Raw genomic sequence first — 22,467 nt, forward strand, 5'->3', positions numbered from 1 at the left:
CCTGCTGGTATCGGCAGTAATCCACTGGGCTGAGCAGGCTGGCCTGCTGCTCCAAGAAGCATTGACTCGGGCATATCTCTACATTCCCCCTCTGAAAACTCAGAATGGCCAGAGACACAGAGAAGACTGACATGGCCACTGATGTCAACACAGACAATATAAAAGCTGAATGAAAGACCTTCATTCAAATGAACCACAGCTTTATCCTGTGCAAATCACAGTATGTGTTTTGACAGAAGCTAAATAAAGTGCATTGAAATCTGTTTTATTTGCGCCTCTGCAGTTCCACTCCATTGAGCAGAATTAGTTAATTAGTTCATTCTTCCATGTACTGAGTGATGCTTTCCATGAGTCATGATTCTGTATGCCTGCATGTGCTCCTGTCCCTGTGTGTCTTTGCGTGTGTGACATTAAAGCCAAGCCACAGTTAGCCTTCTCAGGCTAATTATAGCCCAGTGTGCTTGGCCCAGATTATTGCAAGTGTGTGGAGTCAGAAGGTAAAGCGTACTAGTGCTGACCTCCCTTGTTCTTGGCTTTGGCCTCTCACCTCTCCAGCACAAAGTTCAGGCAAACCGTGACTTAATTACCTGACCTGGCACAGGAGTGAACCAATGAAATAAAATGCTGGAGCAAACAAAAACACAACCAACAATTAACCAACAACGAAACAAAAGTTATGGATTTAAGTTACTTACCCTTGACTCGTCAGATGTCTCCACTATCATCATTCTGGGACTGTAGTTTTGTCAAGGCACCCACTTACTTTCAGGCCTCTACTCATGTCTTGTAACACCGTGCTGACGAAGCGATCACCCTTATTTAATTCACTTCAACCGTGTGCCCATGTCAGGGGAATACAGTGCTGACAAGGCATCCTTTGATTCCAGCTCTGTTCAGTAATTTGGGGTAAGGGGAAGGTACAGCAGATCAGTCTGAATATGCAATCACAGCATTTAATGAGTCATCACTTCACTTGAGTCTTCTCATTATGTAGACATGAACTATGCTAATCTATGTAAATATCCATCTGATAAAACATGTAATCTATTAATCAAAGTGTGACAGCATTCTATGTTTTCACAGCTAAGAGTCTTGGAGTGCATTAAATACAATAAGATTCACAGTGTAAAATGTAAAGTATCACCCAGCCATCAACAGTTTAACAAGTTAAGGCATCTATTTCACATGATGCAAGTGTCACAAAAACAAATAAATACAAGATTTTTAAATAGTTTTCTACAATGGCAGGGTTTTTACTTGCTTAGCGGAGCAGGTGACACAATATTTATCATAAAGACGATACCCACCCCCCAAAAAAATCAATTTCTTGAGATACTCACTGATGCACTAAAGATCTCTCTTCCTGTATTTCCTCTGTAATGTGAAATGTATTTAATGCGGTTTCATAGGTTTTTCAAGTACAAAGCTACCAATCCATCTCATTTCAACTCTGCATACCCTGAAAAAAAAGCACAGTTTATCCAAAATAAACAAGTGAAGCAATATACATACATTATCGTTCCCCAAACATCATAGTTTAGATAGTTGAATTCCTAATTTAATTCCTAATTTCTGTTGATAAGCAGACTGCCATCTGTTGTCTCCCATCCTACAATCATCCATTCTTTAAAGGTTTGAAAAACTAAAACAATTTCAGTTTTCTGTAACTTTCATTGAAAACTACAGTTCACCTACCCTCCTCTGATTAGTTCACCAAAATGAAGTGAACTTCTTCCCAAGGCCAGACAAAGCTGTGAGTGACAAAGACAAGGATGTAAATAGAGAAATGAGAAAACAACCTAACCCAAACAGTGAAATGCCGATTTAAGAAATTTCAGTGTCTGAATTTTTTCTTTATCTATGAATTCTATTTTAAAAACAAAAGCTAAAATATATAATATTTGCTCAACCCAAACATAAGCTGTAAAACAATTTTTTAAAATATTTATTTATTCATGACTGTACCATCTCCCAGTTTTCCCGCCTGTTCTGCTGCCCCTCCTTGCAAGATTTTGGTGAGAACATTTTCCCCCTCAGCAGGTGCCTGTCCTGCTGCAGCACTGCCTATACCTCCAGGTTTGCTACCAATCCCAACAGGAGCGGCCTTGGAGCCTGAAAACAACATAAACAGCACATACAGTATGTCATCATTAGCCTGTGGTCAATGTGTGGTTTACGGTAGTAGTGGAACTGAGACTTACCGATGCCTGTTAGAGGAGGTGTAGCTATTTTGGTAGGCTGAGGTGCAGTTGGGACTCCCCCTGTAGGTTTCATTCCCACAGCTGCTGCTGCAGGTGTAGCATCCATTTTTGCCTGTAGAAAATTTAGTAGAGACAAAGATTAAGTTAAGGCAAAGTTTAATTAACTTAACTTAACTTAACTAAATTTAATCAAAAAACATTATATTCTATGATTTTTTTTCTTGGTGTAATTCTTGATCTCCCTTCCCACTTTTGTTTGTTATACGGTGTAATTTCTATAATGCCCGCCAGGGTCTTTTTTAAGATAGTTAGATTGTTCTCTCACACTACAAACCAAAAGAATCAAACAATTGTTGCTTTTTTTTTCAATAGGACACAGCAACAATGGCATGTAATAGCTAGAGTTTTTTATCTGTTATCATAATTAGATTAGAAAATACAAGACTACTAACTGCTGTGGTAGCCAGCTGCCCAGCTGCAGACCCTACTCCTGGCTGGCGTCCTTGTGGTGGGGTTTGGCCGGATTTGGGCTGCTGTTGTGCTGGTGCTGCTCCTGCAGTGGTTGTTGAGGGCTGGCTACTCTGAGGGGTCTGGGTGTGTTGCAGTGGTTGTTGCTGTTGCTGCTGTTGTTGTTGTTGTGCACCCTGCTGCTGGGCCTGCTGGGTTACATCAAGTGGTTCAGAGCTTGGATGTCTCCCAGACTGACCCTGACCACCTGACCGTTGCTGCCCAGCATGGCCCTGAGGGGGCTGCTGCTGCTGCTGCTGTTGTTGTGGTGGTTTAGGCCCTGCTGCAGAGGGATCCTGCCTCCTGGAGCTTGTGCGATCTCCTTGGGGTCTTTGGCTCCTTCCCCCAGTGCCATGGTGATGACCAGAGGCTGTGTCACGAGAGAAGTCTCCTGAGTTCCGGGGGCTTCCTTGGGCAGAACGGGAGTCTGGACCACTCCTTCTTTGTGTAGATGAGGAGCTTCTGCTATCAGAGCGACCAGATGGGTCTTTGGGGTGTGTCCTGGAAGGTCGAGAGGACCTTGGATCCTCTGAGGAGTGGCGAGAAGAGCTGTGTCTGCCAGAGGTGCTGCCGTGGTGACGGTGGTCCCGTGACGATGTGGAAGAGGAGTGGCGTTGTTGGTTGTATTCATCCTGGGGGCCATAATCCTCTGGAGGTTCATCGTAATCATGGTAGGTGTGTTTACTACGCCTACCTGTTGATGAGTGACTTCCACTTCCATGATGTCTTGAGCGATCAGAACGGGCCTCCCGTGGCTTCTCAAACCAGTCAGTTTCCTCTTGGCCCAGGTGATAGGCTTTTCAAAACCAAAACAAATATTATCAGTCAACTGTTTTACATGCTGAGAGGAGTAGCATGCAGGTCAAGGCCATGCAAAATAACTGGGAAAACATGCTCCAAATCCCAGAGCCATGCACATTTCTGAGGAATCGAACAACCAAAAAAACTTAAAAAACAGAGGACATCACCCCACACTGAAAAATTATATATGCAAAACATAAATATAAAACAGGCATTTTTGGCTTCATTTATGAGAGGAACCAGTCCACAGAAGAAAAAAAAGACAGGACAAACAAAGTAATAGCCGTGTTTCTCAAAATTCCACACTCGGCACACCACATGCATTTTCTTTCCAGTACACTTTTAAGATGGGAGGAACGAATTTCATGCAGTACAAATGATTCAGCACCAGTTACCTTCACTGTCAGAAACAGCACATTGCATGTCATCGACGAGGTAAGGGTCATCTGGTTTATAGACATGACTCCTGGGTAGTTCCTTCTTGTGGTGGTCCTGCACATCTGGCAACGAATGGCTGGAGCCGTACTGATTCCTCACATCATGGGCTTCTGATATGCCTGAGGTTCTTCCCATACCTACAGGCTTCCCGACAGGACTGAGTGGGCTCTCTTCTTCTGAATTCTGGCTGCGCATGGGTGGCCTTCCACTGCGGCTGCTTCTCTGAGACCGCTCCATTGCATCTCTTTCATAGGATTTACTCCTATGGCCTGTGGCATCTCTGGAGGAAATCTTGTCCATACCATATCCAGTAGACCTGGATCTACCAGAGCTATACATGCGGTCCTCCTCCTCAAGACCCTCACGACTGGTGCCATAATATTTCTGCTGGTCATATGCATTCTTCTTCATTCCGTAAGTGACGTCATCCTGAAGCTTCTTGGATCTGGACACAACTGTACAGCTGCCTCCTGTTGATGTTGTCATTGTGTAAGAGGCAAGGTCAGACTCCACATCCCGTGCTTCCTCAATAGGGGAGAATTTAGAAATCTTCTGCTCCATTCCCTGTTTCCTGTGCTTACTGCGTTTAGAGGAAACTACTGCAGGGGCGAGATTCTTGGATGTGAGTTTGTGGCTACTGGAGCTGCTCCGTGATGTGTGTTTATAATCATCATAATAATAGGAGGAACCCCCACTCACTGTGGTGCTGGTGCGACTGTCTACTGTTCCTTGGTAACCTGTTGAGCCTGTAGATCTGCCATAAGCATCCACAGACTCATCTTCAGGCCTACCATAGGCACTCCCACGGGAAGGGCCGTTCTCAGTGCGATAACGCCCCCCTACAGGATGACCTAAAGCATCAGTGGATTGGCTAGTGTTGTCTTTTGTCAACTCACTGATGTCATCAATCATGACATAGTTCCGAGGAATATTTTGCTCAAGGTTAGAGGTGTAGAGACCATCTGAAGCATAAGCAGAGGTGGGGCTGTCCACAGAATGAGTCAGACCAGGCTCAGGTGGGCGGTATTGCCCATATGCATTGCTGTAGACTGTGCCAAAGTTGGTATCTTGAGCTGATGTTGCCACTGACACTGCTGGGTTACTGATGACCTCATAGTTGGTGGGAAGTTTTTGCTCAAGGTCAGCCAAAGATGTTTGCCTTGGTCTCTGATGGACTGTAAGGATCTCTGCCTGGGGTTGGTAGGAGAGGCCAGGTTGGTAAGAGCTGTGGCTGGGGTAGGGGAGACTCTGACTTGGCATGGGCTGACCAGCCTGTTGGAAGCCCTGGTGACCATGCTGCTGAATGCCAAGGTCCGGCTGGTAGGAGGACTGGGCATACATGCGAGAGGAATAGGTTCCCTGGTTCTGGTAGCCTGGGCCTGGTGGGGGATGGGGCTGGAAAGTTCCTGGCTGGGGTGCAGAGGATGAGGGGTACTGAGGAGGTTGGAAGCCTATCTGTTGGTAAGCAGAGCCTGGCTGCTGTGTTGATGGTTGACTTTGAGGGTATGAATAAGACAGATAAGATGAAGTTGAAGGATACTGAGAAGCTGCATTGAGGTCATTAGTAAATTGACTCAGTGGTGCAGTGCTGGGCCTTGTCAGCAGACCATTAGCATCAAAGGTTCCTGTTGCAGCTACCAACCTGAGGTTATTGAGCTCACTGTCTGACATGTAGTCACGAGCATCACCCATACATCTCAGGTAAGCCAGCTCTCTCCTTTCCCTCTCCTTCACCATAGTCTCCTTTCGTTGTGTGATGCCTAGCTCCAAGTAACGCAACTTGGCATCAATCTCTTTTTCTTCCTCCTCCAGTTCAGCCTGCTGCTTACGGAGCTTTGACGACTCCTGCTCCACAGCTTTCAGTTCACTCAGCAGGCCAGCCTTGGTGACTCCCTGCGTGGGTCTGGGCAGGACCCTCTGGGGCATGCCAGGAGAGCTGTACATTTGTGCTGGAGTAACAATGGGGAGTGGAGTTTCCTCCGGAGGGGGGCTGGGGAGAGTCCTCTTTACTTTCCTCATCAGAGAGTTCTGCTGCTGCTGCAGGGAGGCCATCTGCTAGGAGAGGCAGAGACACATCAGCAAACACTGAGCTATAAACAGAATGTGTTTATGTAAATTAGACTCATTACTGTACACTGGGTACTAACAGAGGGTCTGCAAATTCCATCATCCCTAGACCTAAGTGAAGAGCTATGCAGCTTGATATGTTGTCAGACCACTTGATGTTAACTGACCTATGTACTACAGGAGCATTAGCTCCATCAGTAGTTCAGTTAACATAGTTTGATTTTATTACATTGATTAAAATGTTGTTTCACTGAAGCCAAAGATGCTAAGTGATTACTTTAATTTCATGCCTGATTAACAATGTAAAGTAAACTGTTTAGAAGGGGCAGTCAGTGTAGTCAACTCAAAGCACCTCTATTATATAATAATAGTGCTACATGTACCCCCAAGTGGAACCACTTTAGGGACATTTTAGCCATGTTACTTGTTATCTTAAACAAGTAACATTCTTAACTGCATTAAGTTAAATATTAGTCAGATATGTCTCTACTAGCATCAATAAATATGTTTGACCAAGCAGAATTTCAAAATGCAGGATCCATGAATGTCATAACAATTTTTGATTAAAATAAAATGCTGAAAAAGAAATTAGTTTTTTTAGCAGCTTAGTAAATGTAAACATACAGTAAGTATGAAATGGTAAAAGATTTTTTTTCAAATTGCCAGGAGATATCAAAGTACAATGAGTGTTTTGAGTGTTTTGATTTCATTCAAATATATTTTCCATTTCTCCTCTGATCAAACATCCACAGTATCTGTCTTTTTTCACATTGCTCAAAATATTTATGTAAGGCATGCAGGCAAGAACAGTTAAACATTACAAATAAAAACACTATTTAAAAAGACATCTTTGCTAGTCAACTACTTACAAAATAGTTGTGTTGGGTAGATCCATGTTGATTTTGTTAAGTATCCACAAGAGAACCAGGTATAAAACACTAACACTAAAGATTAGAAGTACAAATATGTAAAATGCTACTAAATCTTTGCTTCTATCTTTGCTTCTCAGCTTAATTTTGGTCTAAGCACAGAGCAATATTAATTTACTTTGACCAGCTGCTAACAATCTGGGAGACAGCAAAGCACCACCAGGATTGCTCCACATTGTGTGTCCCCCTGGCAACTCTTTAAGGTTTGCCAGATATAGAAGACATGATAGAAAGCGAGAGAGAGAGACAGAGAGAGAGAGAAAGAGAGACAGAGAGAGAGAGAGAGAGAGAGAGAAACAGACTAAAATAATAGAAAGGGGGAAGATCAGGGAGGAGATACAGCAGAAAAGGATGATGGGAAAATCTTTTCTGGCATGACCAGCTGCTCTCATGAGAACATTCTGTCACTTTGTCGATGCCAGATCCTGTGTGATCCTGTATGTCCACACAAGGCATATACATATATTTGTTTTGTTTCATAATTTTTATTTTCAGACGTTAAACTGACTGCTTCTATAGTGTAAAAAAGCAATTCATTGTTTTGGACACTGAACAAAAATAAGTATTAATCAAAAAGGCCTTTGGCTTGAGTGCAAGAGATGGACATCATTTATGACATCATGTGTTATGTTGTTGTGACCTCTAATACTTTGAATGTATTACCAAAAAAATAATGCATTTAATAATGTTTTATTTTTTATATTTCATAATTTTATTAGTATTTCATTATATATGGTAAACTTGACATCAGTACATATTGTATATCAGCAAAAACATCTTTGTTATATTTAGAAAAATGTTTTATCAAAAGACTCCATGAGGCATAATCCCTAATTTGAGGATTTTTATAGTCTCTGGTGTAAGATTTTGTTTATGCACTGTAGCTTTATTCAAAGAAACTAGTGAATAGAAATTAGAAATATATATTTCTTCTGAATATGTTCCCCTAAAATATAGATTTTTATTTTTATATGCTATTTACTATAATTTCGGTGAACATTCATTCATTCATTTCTATTTATATTAAGTGGTAAATTCTTCTTCATGAAAAAGTGATGGTTTCGTACCTGACTGTTGGACACAGCTTGCTGATGATATGGTGAGAACCTGTTCTTGGCTGGGTCCTCTGATGTGGGGCTGAGAGGTTTGGGATCTGACATGGAGCGCTGCACACTTTTTATGGGTCTTGGCAGGGTCTGGTGGCGTTGGGGTGATTCAGCGGTAAAGGCCTTCTGCTGCGGTGTAACATGGGCCTTGTTGAGTTTCTCCTGGGAAGCAAATGTTGTTTCCAGCATGCGATGAGGAGACAATGGCGATACAGGGGAGTACAGCACCTGGGGAGATTTGGGGGGCTGGCGAGATGGAGACTCATTTTGTTGCTGCTGATAGCCAATTTCCAGGGGGTCTGGTTTCCGCCTCTCAAACTTAGCAACTCCTTGGAGTCTAGGAGAGGTTGGATCCGATGTGTTGGCACCTACTATATGCAGACTTGTGGAGTACGGACTGATAGTTGTAGGGACACTCAACTGAGGGGCGACCACACCCTGAGAATGAGACTCTGGTTCTGTCTGGCAGGCCAGACTCTCTCCTTTGTGGGTCCTTTCAGGGGCGGCTATATAATGTAATAGGTCAACCTTGGAGGTCTCTGCCATGGTAATGTGGATTGCAGGTGAAACTCTGCCCAGCTGGTCAGGCTCTGTCTGGCATGATGAATCATTTGTGGTCTGAATAGCTATACTTGCAGAAGCTACTTTAGATGACCCATCTGATTTAGTCTCACCACTGGATTCAGAGTGCTTGGATACCCGTGATCGCCTGCGCCTTACTGGCTGCTGGTCCCATTCTCCCTGGTCTTCCTCATCAGTCTGCACACTACAATCCGCAATACGCCTTGTTCTCCTACGCCTGTTCATGAATCTGTCTTCTCCATCTTCATCGTCTGTTTGCACACAGCTGTCTGTAATTCTCTTCACAGAGTCCTCCTCTGAGCCATCCCTCAGCCGAGGCATGGAATTCTGCTTTTTCATGGTCTTGGAATCAGCCTGTTTGTCACTGCTCCTCAAAGACATTTCAGAAGCAGAACTATGAATAGGTCGAGCAGCCACCACAGCTTGGACCACTTGTCCATCCTGCCAAAATTGAACACTCTGTCCATCTTGTTGAATAACTCTACCACTCTGGTCGCAGATAATGAACCCTTGAGGGGTCCCTCCTCCAACAACTACCCCTTGTATAGCACCCTGGGCAGATGTTGCTGCTGCTGCTGCTGCTGATGCAGCTGCTGCCTCTGCTGCTGCAGCAGCAGCTGCTGCCTCCACTGCTGCTGTTTTTTGCCTTTTCTGCTCCTCCAACTGCTGCTGAAGCTGCTGCTGCAGAGACTGAATCTGTTCAAGCTGCATTCTCTGCTGAGCCAATTGTTCTCTTTGCATAATGAGCTGTGTCTCCCGTTCTGCTTGCTGTTGTTGTAGGACTTGCTGTTTGATTGTCTGTAGTTCTTGAATCTCACGCTGAACAAGTAATTGTTCTTTTTCTCTGTGTCGTTGGAGCTCCATACGATCTCTTTCAAGCTCCTCATGAAGGCGAAGCTGCCGTAATTTCTCCAGTTCAACCCTCTCTCGCTCTAGTTGCAACATATGTTCTTGTTGCTGACTCAGTCTCTCATCTTCCTTACCTTTCTGTGCATCCATGGGAGGAGAAAGTTTGGAACTCTGTGCTAGGGCAGTACCATGGGGTGTTGCTTGTGGCTGGCCCTGTGGCAGAACTAATGGTTGTGGTTGACTGATGGGCTGAACTTGAGGTTGGGTTTGAGTCAAAGATAAAGGTTCGGTTTGAGCAGGTAACTGTTGTGGCTGCATTGGAGCCTGCACTGACTGGGCATTTGGATTTTGCCCTTGAGTGTGAGAAAGGGACGAAACACTTTGTGAGGTAAATTGAGTGCGGTCTGTCTGCTGATCTTCTGTGGTTTGCATACCAGGTGATGGTACATTTTGTGCTCCTAAGTGTGCCAGGGGTTGGGTTGGTGGAATGGTTGCAGCTGTTTGCGGAGCAACTGTTGTTAAAGGCTTTCCAAGGTACATTGGAGTTTCCTGGTGTGAGCTGCTTGCAGCAGGCACACTTCCTGATGGTGTAGCTGATGTAGGATACTGATTTGGAGAAGGGTAAGAGTATGGTCCCTGTGTGGACAGAGGCATTCGAGGAGTCACTTGAGGCAACCTGGTAAGACTAGCCAATGGTACAGCTGTTACACCTGTAGGGTATGGTCTGTAAATTCCCCTAGGCATGGGACGCAGGACAGAGGAAGGCTGGGTGGTAATTGGCAAGGTAGAGGCTATGGGAGTATTTATTGTGGAATATATCATACCATCACCTCCTCTCATAGCAGCAGGGTACATGGCGCGTATACTTGCTTGTCTGGCATTTATTAGGTTTGTTAGGGTTTGGCCATTTGCCGTTGGTCTTCCATCTGGGCCATACAGTAGGTTTGCTCTTATCGACGCTAGGCTTTGCTGGAGATTAAGCCTACCTAGAGATCCTCCCCTTCCAGCCCCATATGGTACCAGTTCAGGGTTATTTCCAAACCGGCTCCCAAACTGGTCCACTGAGTTCAGAGCTGCACACATGCGACTGATCTCCCTGGCGGTTGTTGCACTGTACTGAGCCAGATTGGAGTCCTGTGATCCTGTTAGGTCACGTGAACCATATGCATAGTCAGAATTGATATTTGACATGGAGCCATATCGGCGAAGGGGTAATGAAGGACCTACAAAATCTCCTTGGTGACGCAAGTCTGTGTAAGATCCATACTGTGCTCCCATGCCAAGATATCCACCATCATAAGCCTGATTCATGCTGCTAAGATCTACTGCAAGACCCCCCTGGACATTGCTCGGGTAGTGACCAGCATCAGTCATGGAAGGCAGATTAGTATCAGACATTGAAGGCTGCATTCTTCCTGAGGGGACTATGGGTGGTTGATATGGTTTATGTTCTTCTGTAACTCCTTGTGTAGCTTGAGGCTGCTGTTGTTGCTGTTGTTGTTGTTGTTGTTGCTGTTGTTGTTGCTGTTGTTGTTGGCTAACATTGTAGTGTGGTGGATGGGGAGGGTGGGCTGCTTGAGAGGTTTCAGTGGTGGGATTTTTATCTGAGGATACTGTTATAGGCTTCTGAGTGAATGACCCTGAACAGGAACCAGCAAAGGGTAATTTGTAAACAACATCACAACAAGCCGCCTGGTTTTCTGATTTGACCTGTCCCGTGAGATCCAAGACCTGAGGAGGGGGAGGAGATTCCTCACGCTTTACCAGTTGAGTCACTGTTCCCACCTGCGATGTGTTACTCTCATCAAGTTGCACCATCATAACATGAGGTTTACCTGTGGACAAGTTGATTACTGTCGGCTTGTTTTTTAGCTCTAAGGCAACTCCACCATAGATTTCATGGGGAACGTTAGAAGCAGGAGCCCCAGACACTGATGGTGGAGCCAGGGGGGATACTCTAGGTATGGCACTAGCAGTCACTACAGGCTGGGCACTGCTTGTCTGGCTCACTACAAGGTCTTTTTTCATCAGCAATGGCTGGACCTGATTAGCTAAATTGTAACGAGCATAAGAGGATTGCTGTTGGTGCTGCTGGAGCTGCTGCTCAAGAAGTTGTTGCTGCTGCAAGAGCTTCTGCTGTTGTAACTGCAATTGTTGCTGTTGTATACCCAGGTTCTCCAAACAGGCATCAATTTTGGGAATAGATGGGTCAGTTATCGATGGCTTACTCTGGGTTAAACATACAGCTGATCCAACCCCCTGCCCCAGATCCACACGGTTTTGCAAAGGATCTCCATATACCACTGGTTGCTTGGGTTGGGACAGGAACGTTGAACCTGCAACCGTGACACTCACTGTAGTCGGTGTAGATACAGATACATGTGGTTGCTCTTGAGCATTCAGATTCATAATAAGAGGTTGCACAGCGGTGTGTCGACCAGATGGCTGCTCTGCTCCTACAGAGTATCTTCTCGTGTCAGAGGCAAGGGATGTTAGGTCCATCCCCTGGTCTGTCATTATTATTGGGGCAGGCCTCATTGGGGTCCTCAGATCTACAACATTAGTGCTGGGATGAGTTTGGCCCTGACCCACAACCTTTGAAGTCCCTGGAATATTTGAGATTTTACATAGAGATATATTTTCCATAGATCCACGACCATGTGCAGTTGTTGTCACTGTGCTAATACCAACGTTTACTTTTTCAACATTTTGAACCATCTGTGAAGAATGCTTAGGAGACTGTTGCGATGGATGCATTTGTGGTGATGTTGGGGGACTTGTAGATGGGGGCTGGGAGCTATACAATGTTTTACAACTGACCTGTGTGGGGGATGACAAAGGGGAAGTGGAAGAATTTACAGTCAGTGGTTTAGCAGGACTAGTTGTTTCAGAGGCTATTGTTATCACCATCACTGGTGAATCTTGAGAGGACTGCTGTCGTGCAAGACGTGGTGACATTGCCCTTTGAGGTGCCTGAGCTCCATGGGGGGCTGTAGCCGATGTAGGACCACCAGGTAAGGATGGCAGCTGCCTGCTGCTACCACCAGTGGGTCGAATAGATGGCATATGCGTTGGACTTTGTGCTGGGGAAGTAGTGGGGGAGACCGGAGGGCTAGGACCTTTGAAAAGGGAAAACACCTTTGAGGTTAGGGAGGAAGCTCCAGCGTCAGGTGGTGCCTGTGCTGGTCTCTGAGACCCTGCTCTGCTGCTGGCAGGCACTGCGCTACCTGCCTGTCGAGTTGTGGCAGTCTGACTGACTTGGGGTTTGGTTGTGGCAACTCCAACAACCCCCTCAATTTTGGCACTCTGTGTCATCATCCTATTTTGTGTTTCTTTTGATAGATGCTGTGCTGCATGAATTCCTGGGATTCTTGGATCACTCCCTGTTGTTGAGAAGGACATAGGTGCAGTAACCTGCGTTGGGCTTGAGCCGGGGGTTAGGACAGTTCCTGCTTCAAGATTATGTTTACTGTCAGGCTGAGAGGCAACTTTCTGCTGAGTAACTGTTTGTCCTTGCCTCTGCATGAGCTGTGCTTTCTTCATCATCTCCTCATAGACCTCCTCTGCACTTTTTAGTGTCTTATCAGATGGTGACATTGCTGATGTCTTTTCAGTAGGGGAGTAGAGTGATGTGAAGGTTGGAAGGTTATATTCATTTCCTGATTTGTAAAGCTTCCCACCAATCATCTCAAAGCCCTCTGCCTCTGAGTCCATAGAAGGTGAGTATTCAGAACATGATGATCTATGAAGCTCCTCCATCTCTGCAGCCTGTCTCAGTTCCTCTGTTGGTGATGCATCCTCAATAGGAGAGAGATTACTGGGGGGAGTCTTAGATCTTTCCCTGCGTCTCTGTGCCCGTAGCTCCTCTTTATCCCTTTTTGTTTTTCGAGCAGTACTTCGGATCCTCTGTTGCTCTAGATCTCTCATCTGCTCCTGTTCTCTAAGTAGTTCTTCCTCCTCTCTGAGCTCATCCTCCTCAGATGAGTCTTCTATAGTGGGTAGCAGTGGCCCATGGGAACGATGTCGAGCCTTTCTTTGCTGCTTTGCCTCTTCTAGTCTTGCCCTACGACTAGGGCTGCTGTCACTGTCATCCTCCATAGACGATACAGATGTAGGGGATGTTCCAGAGGTGTAGCTAGGAGTGGTGGCAGGCAGAGTGGATGAATATTCCCCCTTGGACCGCTCCTCTGGAGAACCCGTCAGACTCTCCATTTCTAGCTCTGGCTCGCGTAGGTCATGCTCAGTACTGAGCTCCATTTCTCGGTTATAGCTATTTGTGTTATTCAGCTCAATGGTCTTAAAGCGTCGAAGGCCTCCAGCCATTACAACATCTTCCTCTTCATTTGCCTTATATGCAGCCTCTGATACTTTGGTGTCATCCTCAAAACTATTAGAATGGTGAGAGAGTCGTCGTCTCTCTTTGCTCACATCCCCACTGGTTTTATGTCCTCTTTTAGTCTTCTGGTTTCCATATTCCTCCACCTCTTCTTCATCAGCACTCATCTCCATAATTTGCCTCCTCATGAAGTCCTCATCTGTTAAATCTTTATGTGACTTCTTCTGTCTTACTGGCAATGGCGAGAGACCACTTTCACTGCTGTCCTCCACATAATCATGGCGAAGCTTACAACTGAGGTCATCCTCTGACTCATCCCTTGCTGCATCATCATCAGGACTGTAGTCCCGGTCCTGTCCAACTGACAGTGAACGTGGCCTGTGCTTTTGGTCTGAGGCAGTATTTGACTCTAGCAGAGGCTTCATGGAGCTCTCTAGCTTGGTGATTTCTGAGGGGATGGAAGCACCTCTTTCACTGAGCTTGATTTCTTCCTCCCGGATTTGGCCTGTAATTTCCCCTTGAGAGCTTGAGATCCCATCTGAAGAGTATCCAGTGTCACTTAAACTCTGTGTACTGGATTTGTTGTAATCCTACAGAAAGAGAGACAGGAAAAAAGAGGTCAGAAGCAAAAAAAGGCATAATTTGTCCCTAAATTAACTCATGGCAAGGTCTATTACAAGCCTCAGTGCACACCTTGTATCCCACTATTTCATCAAACTCATCAGCAGTGACATTTTTATGAGCATTTTTAGATAATAGGGGCCAGTATTAATGCACTAGGCCTAATACAGATGAAATAATCACTAACACTAGCACTAAAATATTAGAGAATAAATACATAGAAAATAACAAACACTTTATCAAAAAACATTGCCTATAGTAGTACTTAAGGCTAAAATCAACCCAAATATTTACATTGTATTGCGTTTTGGTTTCAGAAATCAGGTGAATTTACTTTGCATACAGTTACCACTGAGCACATTTATACATTTGTTATCCTGAGAAAATGTCATACTTTATCTCACCATTTTTAATTCTTTAAATCTATAATATTCACAAAAAGATAATTAGTCTGAACCCAGATTTTTATTATGGCCTGTTTATGAACGTAATCTGATTTGGGTTGAGTTTGCCTTTAAATGTTATGTACACACAGATGGATAAATACACTGACACAGAGTGAATATAACAGACAGCTGAAGATACAAACAACTACAGACAAATGTCATTTGGTTACATGCTTGATTGCCATCTTTGACGCATTCTCCATTGCATTCTTCGAATCGTTGAAGAATAACGAACATGCTTGGAATGCTTAAAATATTATCACAAAGTGTCACATTTAACAAAAGCTTGCATTTGATACAAATAAAATAAAAGTGTACAAAACAAGGTGGAGAAATGGGGGAACGAGCGGAGTCAATGATGATGATAATGATGGTAAAGATGATGATGATGATGATGACAATGATGGTAAGGATGAGGAAGAAAATGACACTGATAAGGAATGATTACTAGTACTAACTTTGGATGCTGATGTTGGGGATGAACAATAAGATAGTAAGATAAAAATGATGATAGTGGATTGAGGGGACTGATGATTATGAAAAAGACAAAAAAAAAGAACAATGAAAATTTAAAAAAATATAGAAATTATTATCACAAGAAGAACAACAAAAAACAAGACTGCCAAACAATATGATTAAAATTATTATGATTTTATGACAATAATGTCATTAATGGCGATGATGTTGTCAATGATGATGATGAGAAATGGTTACAATTATTCAAATGGAGCAAAAGAAAATTAAAAAGGTGACTCAAGAGTAACAGGTGAAGACGAGGAAGTCGCAGGTAGCTCACTTCATGGTGTCTTGACTTCTGTGCATCATCAGCTATCTTCATGTCTTTTGGTGAAGTGACAGTCTCTGACAAAGCCTTCTTCGGTGAGGCCTTGACGTCCTCTTTTAGAGATTTAGATGCAACTTTAGTCTTCTCCTGGCTCTGCGGCTGTTTGCGTGCCTGGTTGTTACCTGTGGGTTTAGACTGTGTAGGTACTGTTTTTGAAGGGGTGGGAGAGGCCTTGTTATGGATGGGTGCGGCTTTACCAGGGGTGGATGAAGCCTTTGCACCAGAGGGATGAGATGGACCCTTAGCCTGAGCAGAGGTCTGAGCAGAACCCTTTGTCTGAGTTGGCCCTTTGGCCTGGCTTGGGCCTTTTACTTGGTTAGCAGACTGAACAGTACTCTTACTTTGAGCATGTGATTGATTAAGACCTTTCATTTGAGGACCCTTACTCTGAGCTGTGGGTTGTGTTGGACCCTTGGTTTGGGAAGGAAGCTGAGCTGAACCTTTGGGTTGAGGAACAGGTTGGGTAGAACCCTTGGTTTGAGGAGATGTTTGGCTAAGCCCCTTGGTTTGAGGGGCAGGCCCTGCCTGTTTCACAGGAGAGATGGGGCCACTTACTTGGGGACCCGGTGGTTTCTGCTGTTGTTGAGGACCTGTGGGCCTAGGCCCTGAGAGTTGATTGGGCCCTTTCTGCTGAAGTGGTTGTTGATTGGCTGTTGCAGGTGGCCGGGGGGATCCCACAGGCTGTGCAACAGGAGCTGGAATATCTCCCAAGCCTCCTGACAGAGCCCTCTGCGTCTGACAATTCAAGCACAGCCATTCTTTCTTCTGAAAAACAAGCACATAGAGAGGAGCAATCATCAGTGCTGAAATGATCAGATGAAAGCAGATGGTTTCTCCTAACTAACTCTATTACACTTGTGCATCAGCAAAATAAAATACTAACACTCTGAGTTTTCTTTTTCCATGTGGTGCAAAACTGTTTTAATGGACAGCAATCTGATTAAGTATGCTCAATATTGGTATTTACTTTGATGTTGACACTGTCTCAAAACATTATTTGATTATCATTTATGATGATTGATGGGTACAGAAATATAAATATGTTTCATTGTTAAAGAAATTAAATCAGAAAGTTGTTGCTGTATAAACGTTCATGGAGTGCCAAGGACTCAGTATAGCGAGTCGGAACAACTGAATATTTGAAAGCCTGTCCAAACAAGGCCTTTCATCTCTTCCAGAAGACTTAATCATTTGACAACATTAAGCACTCTCAAAGAGGGTACACAGAGGAAGAGTGCTGTGTGAATACAAATTAACACGTCTGTTATGAGATTGGAGGGATGCAACTGTCATTAGACCTCTGATGGAGCCCACAGCAAACCTTCTATCTGCAAAAGCAGAATTTGTCCTTCACAATCATCCTCACTGAGCCGTATGTTTTGAGGTAGTTATAGATTCTGACACTGCTAAGAATCTAGAACAAAACCCATTAAAGACAGTACATTAACATAAGCAGATTCAATTTCAGGTCAATGCAGCAGATTGATAAAGCTGCTCGATGACAAGAAATGGTTAGATTACAGGTCAAGAAAGCTGAAAAGAGAGGTGGCGGCACCATGTTTGTAACATAACCCTCCATTTCTATGATAATCATCTGTGCTTCCGGCCCAAAGAGCGAGTATTCTTGTGTCACAGACTTGAACAACAAAACAAATAACCTCATAAACACCTTTGCTGCTGATTACCATCTACCCAATAAATCATTTATTTTATTGGTTTCACACTTCAAAAGTATAAATACAGAAGATGGAATTCAACAGCATGCCCAGGAATGACTAATAAATAAAAACAATGCAGATGTTCAATGACTGTATCAGAGGGCAACTCTACTGCAGTCCAAACAGTCAAGATGTCAGGCCGCATATACGTAATTCATTTCTTGAAATACCTTTACAACTTCCTCATGTTGCAACTGTAATAACTGTATACAATCAGTAAATAGTGAAGTTATTGGATGTCACTTCTGTCATATTTCTGACACAGAGTTAAAAGAAGAGTTATCTGCCTGGATAACATAAATAATTAAATAATTAAAAAAATAAATAAAAGACAACTGTGCAAGTACAACAAGGAAAGATAGACAGAGGGTGACAATCATTTCGTCAGCAAGGAACATCCTAACAGCATGATAGGGATCTTAATCTAGACCTCAGAGACCAGCGTTTGACAGATAAGTCTCCAGATAAGAAATGAGAGTAGAGGACACAGTCTGTCTTTTTCACTTCAACCTGTTTAGAGAAACTGATCAGGCCCCAAGTGAGTGAGACAATGATTATTTGTTCTTCTCAGGGTTCCTTGTATGTTCTCTGGATTCTTCACTGACCATGGAGTTAAGGGTGGGTACGGACCATCACAGGACACATCTACTATTTGTCCAGTAATTCTGACAAATAATGATTAGTCACAGGCTGAAGTGGGTGGTGGGAGACAAACCTATAACTAAAATTTACCTGCAAAAGGATGAGAAGGAGGAAGGAAAAGGAGGAATAGGGGGTTGGTGGTGGAATAATGATTATTGTGATGAGAGGAAGAGAGAAGGTGGTGGTGAGGATGATGGTCACAAAATATATATATATATATATATATATATTATATGTGATCCTATTACTGTGTATTGATTACATTAATGAACACCTGTTTACGCCTTAAAGCCCGACAAATTTAAGTCCCATATTTACTTGACCTTTACAGCGGTTTGGTTATCACCATCTGGATGTTGTGCTTGTGAGATGTTTGAGTTTCTGACTCTGTCTGCTGTTTGGCGCTGAGCAGGTGCAATGTCTGCACCTGCTGCTGGTGGTTGAAAAAGTGTAGATGACAGTGGTGAGATTCTTGTGGATATGCCACTATAGAGCGACTGTTCTCCATTGTTTATGGATATATTGTCTGGACAAGTTATAGATTGAGGGTATTGATTAGATATTGATACAGGCTTGCCAAAATAAAAGTACACCTCATGTAGCTTGTGATCAATAGAATATCATACAACATAGAGTAGTGCCACTTATGGCTGGAACATGACATACATGGAACCTCATTATAACTCAATTAGAGCCATTACACAACATGAATGATAAATTATGCAACTCCCTCCTTTAGAAATTATGCCATCTGAATCATGAATACTGTGAAAATATGCAGTTCACTGTGGATAATGCTGCAGCAACCTTAGGAATAGTGTGGGCAGCTACAACATTTTTCAGCATAAAAGGAGATAAAATAAGAGCCTGGCAAACACTTCAGTTTAGAAACCTTTCAAGGATGGTAAAACCCACAGTGGCTCTAAAAAACTATGCTATATTTTACCCACTTAGTTTGACAAAGTGACATTCTTGAATACAATAAGCTGCCAAAACCAAATTTAATATAACACAGTAAAGACAGATACAGTAGCTACATTTGAAATGTATGTGTAAAATGTTATTTTTACTGATGCTATTTTTCTGTTTGAGATAAAACCTTTCTCGACGTGCCCAAATCCTGTAGGAATCTGTTGTCTCAACTGAGACCACAATGTGTGGATGGAGCCATTGGCATGCCAAACAGACAGACTTGCTTTGTTTTCATCTCTCTCATCTGCTCCACTGAGAAGCTATATATAAACAGGTGCAGTACTCTCAGAACTAGCCATCTGTGTCGCTTCTTTCACATATAAAAAAAAAAAAAAAAGTTGTGTTGAAATGTCAGAGACTAGTGTCAGTGTGTTTATGGACAACTAGTGCACAATGTGGGGGGGGGGGGCAGAAAACTTCTGAAGCTATGCAACACTACAAACAGTGAAGACATGGTCTGTGTGTGTACTGTGTGCAAACATACATGAACATGTATGCATGTGACCATTTAATCATCCCTCCTAAAAAAAAAACCTCAGCCTGTGTAGTCTGAACTCACATCTAGCCTCCTCAGTGTCACTTCCAATCTGCTTTGACTATTTTTCATAACAGTATAGCCTAATTAAATATCTAAATTATGTACTTTTAAGCATTTTCTTCCATGAAGCGTTCTTTGTGCCATATTGATACTGCCATGCTCCCCTCTTTGCTCCTGAATCAGCATAATACCACTGCGTGGGTGAAAGGGAGAGAGGAGCAAGGCCAAACCGGAGCTGGGAGTAGCAAATTATTCATGTAGAGTGCTTTAGCGTGTACGGCAGTGAGCAATGTGGGCTGTTCTTCCCACCTCTACCCACACTGTGTGGAGAAAATCAGGTCCGTGTAAAGGACTGAGCCTCTGTGCTTCTGAGACAGGCCTTTAATGCACTCTGAAAACAGAGCAACCAGTTCACGGTGGCAATCTCTCTCTCTACTTTTTAACTGCCCTCTGAAGAACAACACTCCAACAGCTCAATACGGAGAAATGAACTGCAGCTAAAACTACAAAAGAGACAAGAAACTGACCTGGACCTATCATTTTTGGTGTTTTGAGGGATTCATTGTGGGTGTGGTTCTACTGTATGTGTGTGCGGCACAGTCATATGCCAGCAGCGGGCTGAGTTTGTAAGTGAGATCATGTTGTTAGGGAATCCGTAACCTCATTAAATGGCAGGAGGTTAACTTGTCTGTTTGGTGGAGAATGTACTTATCCTTGGCTCTGAACTGTTACTCAGCTGCAGCTGATGAGACTACACTCTGACTGTAATCCATCAATTACATTTGAAGCATTTAGTGTCTGTTATTCATGTAATGAGTCAAACCAAGTGGTTGTCAGCAGACTGTTTGACAAACATTTTGACGGCACGCTGGCATTGAATCCACATTAATCTAACAGTCTTTTCCTGTTGTCAGTGGAGCTATAGCATCAATGGCTTCATCAATATGATTTCAGACTTTACTTGAACCATTTGGGACCTGACGTAAGAGTCCCAGAGAGAAAACTTAGTGGTTTTAAGATGAGCTAAACTCTACTGAATTGCCTAATATCAACAACAAAGTCAGAGCTATGTTGCTTCAGCTACTGACCTGTCTACTGTTTTTGTCCTGATTTCAACTATCAATCTAATCTGTGTCTGAGAAAATGAGTAATTCCACACTGGCCCTTAGAGCTCATTGCACTGCAACTTAACAAACATGCAAATAAACAGAACAAAAGAAAATGAAGAAAACATATCTATATTGTAAGTGTTTTCATCAGTGAAGGTGTAAATACCCGTACATAAATCTGTAAATGTGTCCTGAGATTTGTAAATTCTTTTAGACATTAACAAATCTGAACACAAACATATAGACTGAGATACAGTTTAACAACTCTTCACATGCATTTGCAAATAATACCCTATAGATGTTTTCTTGGATTGTGCTTTCTTCAGCAGTATGCTCAGCTCTCAGGGCAACCATATCATTCCATAGAAAATTTGAAACCTACAAATATACAATATCTTAAGCTTATGATTTGGTTCATTGTGCAGCTCCTCCAACAACTATTACTACTTTCCATGGTTGTGGTGTAGTATAGTGTAAAGACATGCAGCTGAAGCAAAAGTGTTTGGTATGTTTGGTGCAATTGTGCAATTGTGACTTCCGCTATGTGTATTTTTGCATTTCAGTTGCTACAGTCACAAGAGTGAAGCTGAGGGAGCAGTAAGTGAGTAAGCCTGACTCTGCCATGAGAGACAAAAGTGGATACTGTGAGCACCAGCAGTGTAGCGATGCTCCATCGAGTGAGCTCACAGCCGGAAAAGCTGCCCTTTCACTGTCAAAATAATGAGAGATTGAACACTGCGGGTTACCACAAGGAAAAGGTCAGAGAGATTGATCCCATTCTAATAGATTGATCCCACTTTCAGAGGAGCTTGCTGAGACATTACAGCCCTGATTACTCACACAAAGTGTGTGTGTCCATGTAACCTGAGTGCATGTGTGCAAATATATGCACAAGAGTCTGTCCAATGTCTGTGCAAGTTTGGTTGAGTATAAATTCACCAAATTATGTAATAAACCACACTAACAGAGTCAGGAAGGAAAGTACATGTATATTAATTATCCAGACTGCAAACAGCTAATGACAGCCTAAATGCAGGTATGCGAACGACAAATTAAAAGTGCACAGATGGGGCTTCTTAGTGGCTCATTTGATTAAGGAATGTACTACCCTGAATTAAAATCCCACCATATTTACTGACTCTCTCAATTTGGAATGATCCAGTAAAGGCAAAAAAAAAAAAAAATGCTAAAATGTAATGAAGCAAGAAGAGCAAATACACAAGAGCAGCAGATGAACTCCAGACTATAAAAGGTGTTCTGGAAGTTGAAAAAAAACTATGAAGTACAAAAAGTAGCTGACATACTTTAGGCAAACTTTCACACAAAGAAAAAATAAATTACAAACCACTGCAGAATGTCTTCTAGACTGTGTCCCAAAGGAGGGCTTCAAACTGCCTTTTACTTTCTGTAGTTTGCATACTAATCAACCAACCAAGACTCCAAAAAAGATGTCACAAAAAATATGTGGACTGCAACTAACAAGTATTTTCATTATTGGTTAACATGGCAATTATCAAGTATCAAACAGTAAGGAATGTTTATCAGAGTCTCCTGCGATAACAGATTTTTTTGGCCACTTGGGGGCAGCAACAAGCTCTAAACAGAACATTTTCATATTACTACTGTTGTAAGTTGTATGAAGTTGTTATGGTGCAACATTAGCATTGGTCTTAATTATTCACTCTCATTTTAGTGCTGGTTTGTTTTCGTTAACTTTCTCTGTGTGCTGTCTGCATTGTGCAGGTAGGATACAGTGGAGTT

The 22,467-nt window shown here is 43.0% G+C and overlaps 1 protein-coding gene across 1 annotated transcript in view; it reads right to left on the reverse strand.

The window, feature by feature from the left end:
- bsnb (bassoon (presynaptic cytomatrix protein) b) overlaps window positions 1-22,467 on the reverse strand; it is a 62,772-nt gene that overhangs the window by 3,647 nt on the left and 36,658 nt on the right. Inside the window, exons 4-12 of the mRNA XM_071494920.1 lie at window positions 16,283-16,492; window positions 8,011-14,406; window positions 3,905-5,999; window positions 2,654-3,504; window positions 2,202-2,313; window positions 1,966-2,112; window positions 1,696-1,751; window positions 1,341-1,459; window positions 696-889 (exon numbers count right to left, since the gene is read on the reverse strand). Of these exons, the coding sequence (XP_071351021.1) occupies window positions 1,711-1,751; window positions 1,966-2,112; window positions 2,202-2,313; window positions 2,654-3,504; window positions 3,905-5,999; window positions 8,011-14,406; window positions 16,283-16,492 (9,852 nt within the window). The 3' untranslated portion in view covers window positions 696-889; window positions 1,341-1,459; window positions 1,696-1,710. The remainder of the gene's footprint in view (window positions 1-695; window positions 890-1,340; window positions 1,460-1,695; window positions 1,752-1,965; window positions 2,113-2,201; window positions 2,314-2,653; window positions 3,505-3,904; window positions 6,000-8,010; window positions 14,407-16,282; window positions 16,493-22,467) is intronic.

This window comes from Trachinotus anak, unplaced genomic scaffold, assembly GCF_046630095.1.
Source record: "Trachinotus anak isolate AG129_WGS33_773 ecotype Australia unplaced genomic scaffold, CSIRO_AGI_Tana_v1 ptg000013l, whole genome shotgun sequence".
NCBI lineage: Eukaryota > Metazoa > Chordata > Actinopteri > Carangiformes > Carangidae > Trachinotus > Trachinotus anak.